This window comes from Martes martes, assembly GCF_963455335.1.
Source record: "Martes martes genome assembly, chromosome: 1".
NCBI lineage: Eukaryota > Metazoa > Chordata > Mammalia > Carnivora > Mustelidae > Martes > Martes martes.
The window spans coordinates 198,062,875-198,075,288 of NC_137888.1; the positions used below are offsets into that span (position 1 = coordinate 198,062,875).

Below are 12,414 nucleotides of genomic sequence, written 5' to 3' on the forward strand. Positions count from 1 at the left end.
GCCCCTGAGGTTGGAAGAGGGATGAGTGGAATGTCCTAGAGTACCCCGACAGCTGTAGTCCCCATACTAGTTAGAAAGGGCTGTCTCCACCACTCCAGCTTGGAGTCCTCTTACCCTGACCTCACGCTAGGGATCTGAAGAGCTCCCCACCCTGGGTGGGGAGTGAGGAGAAGGCCCAAGGGCCTCTCTGAAGCTGGACAGAGGCTCCTTCCCCACTGAGTCTCTGAAGTTCATGGACCACTGGCTCGTCTGCTCATAAGAGAGGGGTCTATGCCTGGGAGGGGAGCTTAGCAGGAGAGGGTTCTCAGAGAAGGGAGAAAGAGGACAGATCAGGAGGGTCAGCTTTCCTCTGCAGCCAGAATACCAGGCTTTGGACATATTTCTGAGCCAAGGGCCTCCAACGCCAGGATTCTCCACAGAGGGGCCCGGGTTAAGCAGGTGGTTGGGCCCCTGGATCATGGCCCAGCTGCACCTCGTCCCCCCAGTGCTGCAGCCCCCAAGCTCTGAGCTCCATCCTCACAGCCACCTGAGTGGTCCCAAGTCCAGCTGGAGTATCAGGAACTGCTTCAGGGTTTCAAATTCCTGACGGGGCCACCAGGGAGAAGAGGAAGGGAGGGTTGTTAGTTCAAGGCCCCCAGATGCGCTGGGAGAACTAGATTTCCGAGTGGCTTCCAGGGCCAGGGAAGGCTGAGTTGCCTTTCCCCTGGGAGAGGTCTGAATAGTATCTCAGACATGGTGGGTGGCCAGTGCAAGGGGAAGGTTGCTGGTGGCCATGGTAGGCCTCAGCCTACCACTAGAGTGGGATGGGGTGAGCAGAAGTTTCTCCTGGGGCTTTGGGAGTCCAGTCTTCTACCATGAGCTGTGGAGGACAGGTACCAGTTGCCCTGCGTCATCCTGCTCTCTTGCAGCCCCGTTGGGGCTGGGGGCAAGCAGGTGCCAGTAAAGGTCGGAGGGAGGCCAGGATGGGAGCTGGGGCCAAGGAAGCTGCAGATGACTCACAGCCTCCTGACTGCCCACTGGTGTCACTGTTGTCTGGCACCTGGAGAGCAGATATGGGGCTGACCGACCTGCTTTGATGGGGGGCCAAGAATCTGGTCTGAGATCCTCCTTATGCCTCCATCCCAGCCTTTCAGAGAATTTTCCCAAGGATCCCAAGGCCCTCTGGGTTCATACCTGAGAGCTCCAGATATAGCCCCATTTCAAACCTTGGGATCTTCTGGGACCCTGGCCTCCCCAGTCACTCCCTCAGTGCAGCCCATGAGGCCCACCAATGGTGCTACTTTACAAATTAATTCCCTTTACTAATGGGAGAGAGGAGGACCCCCCAGTGCCAGGGTGGGGTGGGGGGATATGGGCGTTGTTGGGAGTGTCAGCGGCTCAGAGAGGCCCAGGCTTCATCTCACACTTATTGCCCCTGCCTGGGGAGAAGCAGCCCCAGGGATCTGTAGCTGAGCATGGAGCCCCATCCACCAGGCTCTGCTGAAGAACATCGTTTACTCTGTGCCGGGCTGGAGAGCTCCCCTCTGTGAAGACCCCAGGGTCTGAGCATCTCCTTACTCCAAGCCTCCGCTCTGCCCCTGTGAGGGTCCAACCAGCCCAAACGTGGAGCTCCACCAGCCCAGAGGAGTGGGGCTGACTCCGTGAAGGGCCCCCAGCTTTCCCCACCTGGTACAGAAGGGCCGGCTAAGCCCTGTTCTCTCCTGCCACTCTTCTCAGGTTTGTTCCAGCCAGGGTTTTTAACTCAATGAGTGTAGATGTAAGAAGAGCCTGGGCAGCTGTGACATTCACATACAGCTATGGTAGCTTCCTGGGTGGGCTGGGTTCTTCAGGCTTAAGGATGGTGACCTGGAGCCATGACCTTCACACTTGGTCCACTGCTGGTGGGAATTCTTAGCCCAAAGTTTGGCAGGAGTTGCCCAGCTGTTGGCAGAGCTTGCCTGACCCTGCTCAGTCCATGGGTGGGTACCTGGATCCCAGCCCCCTCACACTGATATCCGCAGACCGCCTTAAAAATGACTGTTTCTCCTGATGCCGCAGCCCCATCAGTCCACCCAGGATAGGAACTCACAGCTCCAGGCTCTGTAAGGGAGGGTGGTTCCCCTCCTGAGCCTCCCCACAGTCTCTGCATCTTGTTCTCTATTCCCTCAATGCTCTGAGCACCTTCTGTCCCTGGTTCCAGGACATTCTGGCTAAGCCTAGCAGGGACGGTCACACTGCCCTGTAGAGGGAGGTCCCCAGATCACAGTCCTCTTGCAGGATGAGAATCCCAATCTGGGACTGTGCCCTACCATTGCCACTCATTCCCCTGCAACTTCTGCTCCACCCATCTGCCAGCCTTGACCTTCTCAGGGAAACAGAGGCACTTATGGCCCTGACAGCCACTTGCTGGGCCCGTGACAGGATGCCCCAGTATTTGGCCCTCACTGGTCTATTGCTCAGCGGAAGCTCAGATGCGAGGCCCGTGGTGGTTCCTATTTTGAACTCAGGTGGTAGGAGCTGAGGGAAGTTGCTGCGTCCTTGGGGCTCAGCAAGGACAGAGGCAGAGGGAGTACACGAGGGTCCTGATGCCAGGGGCATCCTTGCCTCCTCTCCTCCGTTCCCTCTCATGTTGGTTTAGCTACCTGCACACTTGTGGTCAGTCTTGGACTGGGCACCGGGGATCTGGAAATGTATCAGGAAAGGCAGGGGACTCAGAGTGGCTGGCAGCCAAGATCCCAGGATCCCAGGATCTTCAGTCAGCTGGGAAGCCAGTGCTCATTCTCTCATGTCACAAGCCCCACCTGTGCAGCCTGGACTGTAGAGACTGAGAGACCCCCAAGGACTCCACTCCACCCCTGGACTGCATGGTTATCCCAGCTGCAGCCAGGCATCAGTCCTGCTGACCTGTTCCTCCCAGCTGGGCAGCCACCTTTTCGAAGGGGGAAAAGAATCCTTTGGGCAGTCCCAGTCACCCTTCCCACAGGACTCCTTGCCCACGGGCTCTGACCCAGCCACCTGTTGTTAAAGTTGCCCCCACCCTCCACGGGGCCTGAGTTCTTCAAGGACCCTGAGGGAGGGCTGATCTCAGCTCCTCTCTGCAGATGTGATCAGAGGTCTTTTCCCAATAGTCATGGAATGATGCGTGCTTCTGGCAGCACTTGCTCTGCCCCCACTGAGGCTGGCTCCTGGCTGGGGGCTGCTCCCAGGGACAGCGAGGAGCTGGCCTCAGCCCCGGCCCAGTCCGGGCGTCTGTGCTATGGCCCTCCCTCTGGGCTGGTGCGGCTGGCCATCTTTCACGCAGAGTTACGTAAGCTTGAGTCAATTGGAGCTCGGAGCAGTTCATTGTGGGCTATTTTTAAGCTGTAACACATCACAGCAGAGGGGTCAGTGCACCACGGCTGGCAGGGAAGGTTGTTTAAACATCTGTTATTTAAATTTCCTATGCCTTAGAGCTCAAAAGCCACATCCTCCTGGCACTCCTGGATCTGCATTCCCCATTCCTGATTAGGAGTAGACTATCACCCCACGTCCCACCAAGGGCCCCCCCTGGGGCTGGTGTTCTCTGCACCCTGGCTGTCTTCCTTTCAGGGTTAGGCAGGGAGACCAGGGAGGAGGAGGGGTCCTCGGCCTCTCTGGAATGGGTGTGCCCTGGCCAGGAAAGGCTTCAGGGAAGCAGGATGTTAGCACTCACAGGTCACTAGGAGAGCCCCAGGGAGGAGGGTCAGGAGTGGGAAACTCAGACCAGTCTGTGGAGCCAGGAGACCAAGGGTGCCTCCTTTCTCCCAGGGGACCTTGGTTTCCCATTAGCACCCTGAGAAGGCTGGATCACAACATCCTTTTAGGTTTTTTCAGAAGCCTGTCTTTACCTGGTCTGTGCTCCTACCCAGAATGCCCTCCGTAAAGATCTAAATACTACCCGTCTGCACCCTCTGGGGTCTGGGGCAGGACGGCTGCTGTATGAGCTCCTGGACGCTGGGCACGACCTCTGAGGAAACAGGCCTTGCTTTTCACTCCATTACCGAGTGGTTGCCTCCACTGGGAGCCCTTTGTGGCTCCTTTTGATCCTAGATTTTTGGAGAGTCTTCCCAGGGCACTGAGAGGGGAAGACAGGTAGACTGGAAGAGTGCAGGGCTGAGGATTTGACAGAGCTGTTTCCTGAGAACACAAAGAAGCCAAAAATACAGGTGCATTGGAGAATCAGGTCTGGGAGACCTGGCTGGTCCTGAAGTCTTCCCTCTCCTCTTGATGCCCTTCTGGCCCACCGCCCTCAAGACCTCCTGGGGGGAGGGTTCTAGCCTGATCCACAAGAAAGAATGGTTTCTTGGGGTGCCCTGACTCCATCTCCTGAAGCCTGACCCTCTCCACAGGGGTGGGGGCCTTTCCCCGAAGTCTGCTCAGAGGGGGCCAGGTGAGGGGTGACAGGAGGCAATGTTGGGACCTGCCCTCACATAGGAGACTCCTTCTGCCCTTGCCCTCAGACTGGGCTTCTTCCAGTTCTTCTGGGTCCTTCCATCGCGGAGAACCCTAGCCTGGGGAATGGGCTCAGCCTTGGGGAGGGGCTCTCCAGTTTGCCATGGCAACATGTTGGCCCTCCTCACTTTCCAGAATCAGAAATAGAATTGGTTGCCCTTCTTCATGGTGAGAGACTGTTTAAAAACATGTAGGGGGGAGGGGTACTGTGGCAATGTCCCCGCCTGAACCTTGGGGGCTCGGCAGAAGGGGGCTAGCTTGGGAGCCTCTCTGGCCACCCTACTGGACCTCTTCTTACCTGGATGAAATACAGTGGGCTTTGGCCAGGCAAGAATTCTGAAGACAAAGGACTCAGCCTGGTTCAGCAGGGTGTGTAGCTGGCCCCTATTTCTGCACTCCTCTCCTGGGAGGACATTGGCTTTGACGTGCCCACAGGGAAAACGCACCTCCCAGGCTCCAGCCACCTGCTAAGCTATTGGGAGGAGGAGATGGTTCATGTGGGACACAGCTTACGTGGGGGCTTGGGGCTGCAGCACTCTGAAGGGAGGCATATTGGCTCCCTTCCAGCAGGGTCCCTGCCTGCCAGCCCTGGGCACGGGATCCAGTGATGGGACATAGATTTCTGAAGTGTGGGTCTGAAGTCTGGTGGCCGGCCTGGCTGCAGAGTCTGGCTCTACCACGCATTTTGCTGAGCATTCTGTGAGTTCTCTCTCTTCTCTGTGCCTTGATTTCCTCATTTGTTAAATAGGGGTGATAGTGCCTGGCTCATTCAGTCACTGCGAGGCTGGGTTACCAGCGCTCAGCACTGCCCAGGCTTGCAGGAAGAACCCAATCAAATCAGTCATTGTTTTTATAGCAGGCATTTGCTTGGTGGTGGTGGGAGAACTTCCTCCTCTCTCAGGACTGCCTTCTCTTGGGGGTTGTCGGGGGAGGCCTTCATGAGCCACACCCTTCAGCTGGCTCTGCTCCCTTCCCAGAGGACACCTGGAGGTGATCTCTCAGGTCAGTTGTTCACAAAGCTCCTAGCCCTGGGAAGGACGCCCCACTTCTGTAGGAGATGGGGTATGGCTGAGGGGCGCCCCCCTCCCTGCCTTCCCAGCCCTCCCAGGGGCAGCCCGGCTCTAGAGGCAGCCACTAGCACCTCTGTTGTGGGGGAAGAAATCTGTTTGGTCGGGGTCAGAGGTGAATGAAATAGTGTTCAGCAAGGATGTGCGTACACAGGCACACACAGGCGCACCACAGACCCCTCCACTTGGCCACCTTCCTGGGCCATAATGTAGGGTGAGCAGTAACATCCCAAGAAATCTGTCGCCAAGCTTAACTGAAGGCAGCATCTGGGGAAGAGGGAGGGGACCCAGGGGGCCTGAACGGGGCTGAGTCAGACTTTGCCCAGTGCCTGTCAGGAAGGTGCGGATGCTGCACAGTGCCAGCCGTGGTCCCTGGTCACATCGTTTCACACCCCACGGCCAACTGTAAGCACTATTTTTAACCTTTGTGAAAACACCACTTTGGAGGACAAGCCGATAGCTGCGTTCTCCACAAACCTGTTTCCTGGGCAGAAAAACTGAGGCCTGAAGAGACACAGGCCTGGGGACCAGACTGAAGAGGCTCAGAGCTCACAGCTGGCAGGAGGGAAGAGAGCTGCCCCGCCCCCAGGTCAGAACCTCCAGAAGAGGCTTGTGGTAAGGGGTGGGTCCCCAGACTGCTGCCTAGGCCTGTCTTCTATGGCTGTAGGGCAGGACTAGGCCTGGGCTGGTGGTCCAGACAGGTCTCATCCTTCCCTGGCCTATGTTTACCCATCTAAGAAAGGGAGGGTGGGAGTTCCACCCAGTCTAATAAGTTTACATTTCCGATGTGCCTATCCTATGTCCAGTCCTGTGTCCAACTTGTCCACACTGTATACACAGCGTGCCCACTGTGTGCCCAGTCCTGCACCAACCATATCCACACTCCATAGCCATCCCTCTGCTCACTGTATCCTTACTATGCCCCATCTGTATGTAATTGCCACTTGGAAGGTCCTGTGTCCACTGTGGCCTAGCCCTATGCTAAGTGCTCTGCACCCCCCTCGCCTCCTCCCCCAGCCAAGGGGAAGTTGACACAATGTGACAAGAGCTAGAACACTCTGATTTGAGGATTCTGAGCAAAAGCCCCACCCCCGCCCCTCTCGCCCCCATAGCCACCTCTGTGGGCTACTGGTTCTAGGCTTCAAGGACATGTGGCTCTGGGGAGGGGGCTCTATGAGGCACAGGCAGAGGAGAACCATCTGGAGTAGAAAGACTGCCAAGGAGCTGCTGTCCCTGGAGCGGGAGCCAGGGAACATGGGGGAGAAGAGCACGGGCCTGAGCTGAGCCCCTCACCCTCTTCTGTCTCCCAGGACTGAGTGGTAAAGGGGCTTTGATCCCCCAAAGGGCCTTGTGTCACATTCTTGGAACTCATCTCTGGGTCAGGGCTAAAGTCTCAAGCTGCCACATAAGAGAGGAGAAAGAACCAAGTCTGGCGTCGGAGGTAGACCAGGAATCCGGGTCTCCCCTGCCTACCTTTCCCCTTTGGCCTCTCCCAGCCACTCCCAGCCCCTGCCACAAGCAGCACCACCCTCACCCCACAGCTGGCCTGGGGAGAGAGTAGTTAGTCCCCTGGCTGGCCTAGGGTTGGCAGACTTCACCAGAGTCCCTGGGCATTTCTGTCTCGCAAGGTTCCCTAGGGCAGGCCCCATTCCTCAGGGGGGTGGGGCCCCTGGTTTCCCACACTCTGTCACCCTCCCCCAGGTCACTGGGGGCTGTGATGTGTGGGATTGCCATGACAACGAAGTGGGGGCAGGGCACCTAGGGCATGGAGCAAGACTATGGAAGTCACCAAGAAGGTGGGGGGCCCTGATCCACCGGGCCCCCAAGGCCACCCCTCGGCCAGCAGCCAGCAGCCAGGGGGTGGCCTCAGAAGGTCTGAGGGACCATGGATAAACTCAGGATCTGTGTACTTCAGGCAGGGGTTGTCCTTGTCCCCTGAGGCCATCACTGATAGGACCTGCGGCCCTGCCTCCCAGGCCCATGCCCCTGACCCTGTTCACCAGCTACACCAGGATCCTGCTGACGTTGGCTCCCAGTGTGTCTGTGAGAGGGCCTCCCAAGATGCCCCAAGGCCCCCCTCTACTAGCCCGTTTCCAAGCTCCATCGTGGGAACCCCAACGCATCTCATCATGGAGAACAGGACCCTGGCCCTCCCTGTGTGCCCACACAGTGACAGCACCAGTGACACGGTCCAGCATGGATTCTGCCGCTTCCGGGTTCAGGCGCAGGTTGCACGGCAGGGCAAAGCTCCTGCTAAAGTCCTGGTAGGCTGGGGCAAAGGCCCCTGTAGCCCTGACCAGGTAGCCCCCTTGGGCAGCAGGAAGAGCCGGTGGCTACCTTATCTCCTTTCAGGGGACGAGGGCTCAGCTGCAGGCCAAGATCCTCTTCTGGCTCCAGGCCAAGGTCAGGGCCAGGACAAGTGCCCATGTCCGGCCCAGACTCCTCCAACTCCAACTCAGGCAAATGCTCCAGCTGTGGCTGCAACTCCAATGCCAGAAGTAGTTGAAACTTATACCTGCATCTCTGGCCACTTGACAGACACCACTATCACAACCAATGTCCTGTCCCAAGACCTCCTCCCCAGCAAGAGTGACAACCAGTGGCCAGTCCTCTTGGAGTCTTCCAAAGTGGTCTCATCCCTCCAAGACAAAGTGGATTTTGGTTTTCAGAAGGAGCCTCCCAACCAAATGCCTTCTCCAAATGAGTCCTCAGACCATGTCCTGGAGGTCAAGGCTGCCAGAACACAGGTGTTATCCAACCTGCCTGAGAACCCAGTGGAGAAGCCCCCGGTTTGTACCTCTAGGCCAGGCAGCCCAACACCAGGCTCAGGGCCCCCAGGGACCCCTAAGTCCCAGAGGAATAGCCAGGAGAACTGCAGCTCTCAGCCAGATCAGCAGCCTCTCAACATTTGCAACAATACCTACTCCAATGTGCCCCAGTCTGCCTACCCAGACTCCTGCCACAAGCAGTCACCTGTCCAGTCTCCCAGGGAAGCCAAACAGATTCCCCCCTCCAGTGCCCCCACCTGCCAGCTCCAGAATGCTGTGGAAGACCGTGTGCTGGTGTTCGATATGGCCACGGGGAACACCAGGATGGGGCTGCTGTGCCACGACCCCACGGGTTCACGGGCAGTGCTGCTGGGTGTCATGCCCAACCACCCATCTGTCTATGGTCCCGAAAATGTGTTGTCTGCTCCACCATTAGGCATGCCCATCCTTTCCCCTGACATCAATCGCCCCAACTTCTGGTCCACCTCGCCCATGCTATCCAGCCCTGCACCCTCCAGCCTCTCAGCTGGAAGCTACCGAGAGGTGGCCCTGGTTTCCAAGGAGGGCAGGCTCAACTTGGAGTCGCGGGACTCCCCAGGTACTGAGACACCCATCAGAGTGTTCACTCGGTCCGTTCCACTGGGGATGCCCCTCCAATTCGGTGAGAGGAGATTGAGCCATGTCCACGATCCGGGCTGCTCCAAACCTCAATCAGAAAAAAATGAAACTAGTCATACCATCTGGAAGCTGGACCCCTCCAGGACACAGGACACCTCCACGGTCCAGCCCAAGAAACTGCAGTGGATGATCTCAGAGCAGCCCGCAGAGCCTGCTCCTCAAGCCCCAACCCAGGAGGTGTCCAGACCTCTGCTTCAGGCGGATATAGGCAAACATGACCAGAAAGAGGTCCTTACCGCTCACCCTGACAGCCTTGGGGCTGAGGGTGCTGGGCAGGCCTCCCCCAGCAGTCAGCCACCTCTAACTGAACAGCATCCCCTTTCTGGACAGCCCCCTCCAATTTGTCAGCCTCCTTCTGCTGAGCAGTGCCCCCTCACCAGGCAGACCCACTTTTCTGGACAGCCACTCCTGGCCGAGCAGCCTCCCTCCCCCAGGCAACTCCCCCTTTCCGGTCAGGTCCCTGTCACTGGAACCTCTCTTGCCAGGCAGATTTCTCTCACTGGGCAGCCTCCCTTTCCCCAAGAACCCCCCATTTCCAAAGAGCCCATCGTCCCAGGAAGGCCCCCCATCACCAGGGAGACTGGTCAGGCCTCCACCTTGTGCCAGGAAGGGGAGCCCTTGAGCTTGTCGGCCCACGTGGGGGTGCTTCAGGTGCCCCTGGCCCCCGAGGAGACCTGTGTCTACATGAGCAGGGACAAGGTCGGCGTCAGAGCTGCTGAAAGCTCCAGCACACATCGGGTGCCATCCTGGCAACCTGGAAGCACCCCCAGCACCCAGGGGGAGCAGTTTTCCCTGGTCACATTCTCCACACCTGGTACTGGCTACAAGGTCCTGCCCGTGGCCATGGTGGGCGCTGAGCCACAGGGTCCCCGGTTCAAGCTGACACCCGAGGACATCTCACACCCATCAGTGCTTGCACACCTTGGCCTGCTCCGTGGGGCCTGCTATGAGCTGGTGCCCACCGCAGGCACTCTGTCAGTGCAGTCCCCGCTGCTCTGCCGTCACTCGCTGGGCCCCTACCAGGACATGGCGGCGGTGGTGATTGACACGGGCACCGGCTTCACCAAGTGCGGACTGGCTGGGGAGGACCACATCCTCAGCGTGGTGCCCTCACGTGTCCAGCTGCTGCAGCACCCGGCCCAGGATGAGCCCCGGTACACAGTGCCCGAGAACCAGGAGGCCTCCTATTCGGTGCTGAATCGAGGCGTGGTCTCCGACTGGGATGCCCTGGAGGTACTGTGGCAGCACCTGTTTTACTGCAGGCTGGGCGTGCGGCCGGAGGAGCTGGCGGTGCTTGTGGCTGACTCACCCATCTCGCCGCGCACCAACCGAGAGAAGGTGGCTGAGATCCTCTTCGAGCGTTTCCACGTGCCGGCCATGCAGACGGTGCACCAGGCCCTGCTGGCGCTCTACGCCTATGGGCGCACCACTGGGCTGGTGCTGGGCAGCGGCCACGGCACGTCCTATGTGGCGCCTATCCTCACCGGGGATCTGGCCCCCCTTGACACCTACCGGCTGGATGTGGCTGGGGTTGACCTCACCAAATATTTGGCTCAGCTGCTGCTGGCGGGGGGCCACTCACCACCCAAGGTGGGGCTGGTCAACCAGATTAAAGAGGCCTGCTGCTACGTGGCCATGAACATGACAGCTGAGGTGGCCCGCACCCAGACCCAAGCCCGGGTGGACTTCGTGCTTCCAGACAAGCAGGTCATCACCCTGGGCTCCGAGCGTTTCTGCTGCCCTGAGGCCCTCTTCCAGCCCAGTCTGCTGGGCCTCAACCAGCCTGGCCTCCCGCAGTTGGCCCTCCTGAGCATCAGCCGGCTGGAGGCCAAGCAGCAGGAGGAGCTGCTGGCCAATGTGGTGCTGGACGGTGGCAGCACCCTGATCAATGGCTTTCCCGAGCGCCTGCGGCAGGAGCTGGGCCCCCGAGCCACTGTGCTGGGCTCTCCCCACCGCGCTGTCGCTGCTTGGCTTGGAGGCTCCATCATGGCGTCCCGGGACTCCTTCCAGAGCCTGTGGCTCAGCCGCCGTGAGTACGAGGAGGAGGGCCCGTGGGCCATCTACAAGTACCATCTGTGAGCGCATAAAAGTTCTCGTTCTGCTGATTTGGAGCACTGTGGTGTGTTTTAGTCACAGGGTGGTGTGGGGAAGGGCAGAGAGTCCGGGCGTGGAGTCAGGGGTGGAGGTTGGCCCTGGAACTCCCAAGGCGCACCCTGCCTCTGCACGTGGGAACTCCATGGGGCCTAGCAATCCTGTCCTTTCCAGAGAACCTCAGAGCCCCTCGGCTGGCACTGGCTCTGGTCTAGCCTGACCTTTACTGCACCCCAAGGGCAACCACAGACAGTGGCTGCTGTGGGTTTTGCCCCGTTGCCCTGGCGACAAGTGCAATTACCCTTGATTGCCAGCTGGTTGCCATGGCAATTTCAAACATAATGTAATAACCCACACAGCCTGGAGTGAGTCATGAAGGGGGGGAACAGCCCCCTCCCCTAGCTCCCGAGGAAAAGACTGCTCGGCCTCCTCCATCTTGGGCCCTCTACGGGGGGCTGAGGACAGCAACATGGACAACAGCCTAACAGTTCCAAAGATGGCTGGGGACCTGGAGCATTTATTGCCCCCAAGGGAGGGTACCTCTCAAAGTTTGGGCTTCTTGGGGGAGCTAGCCTGGTAATGCAGGTGCCCCCTAAAATCTGAACTTCAGCTAGAGCTCTGTGCTTCTGCGGGCCAGTCAGAACATGAGGGTATGGGAGTGCTGGCCTTTGGCACCCTGGGGCAGGAAGTCAGGGTCATGATGGGGTGGCAGAGAAGTCCTGGGTCCTGGGTAGGTGGTACGACAATAAGCTGAGCCCTGAGATCTGGCCGGCTTTGTAGGCTCTGTGGGTAGAGAGGCTCACACTTTATCCTGCCTCTCTGACTGCCTCGCTCTGGTGGGAGCCAGAACTCTCAACCTCGGGATCCCTTCTCTTTCTCAGCATCCTCCTCCCACCCGCAGGGCCCCTAGGGCACAGGCTTCCTCAGGAGGTCCTCAGAGAGGCTACTGGACAATGCCAATGCCAACTGCGCCTGCTCTTTTTCCAGGCTCTGCCCTATCCTAAAGGACCATGTGTCATTCCTCTGGCCGGGGGGGTGGCTAGAAGCTGTGGGCCATGACCTGGTCTAGCTCTGAATAGCAGAGGTAGGAATAAAGGTCCACGTGGGCTCAGTCCATGGCCTAGTAGAGCTGAGAGGATGGCATCCAGCTGGTACGGTTACTTCCTACCTAGAGGGCGGCCGGAGGTCGAATGAAGCAAAGACACCAAAACCCTATCCTGCCTGTGTCTCCCTCCCAGACTGGGGGCTGAGGAACAAGCCAGGTCCCGGTCCCAACCCTGGGTTCTCATCTTTGGGTTTTTCTCTCCACAAAGGGCCAAGACCTGGCTCTCCCCCAAAGAGGAGAGTGAAGGGCTGCCCTG

The 12,414-nt window shown here is 58.8% G+C and overlaps 1 protein-coding gene across 1 annotated transcript; it reads left to right on the forward strand.

Moving 5' to 3' along the window:
* Positions 1-7,294: 7,294 nt before the first annotated feature.
* LOC308349459 (uncharacterized protein) lies at positions 7,295-11,041 on the forward strand (the record flags this gene model as incomplete). The annotated part of the gene is made up of 2 exons (XM_080814170.1): positions 7,295-8,945; positions 9,486-11,041. 2 exons carry the CDS (start codon positions 7,295-7,297, stop codon positions 11,039-11,041), a joined length of 3,207 nt encoding a protein of 1,068 aa, XP_080670296.1.
* Between the last annotated feature and the right edge of the window lie 1,373 nt (positions 11,042-12,414).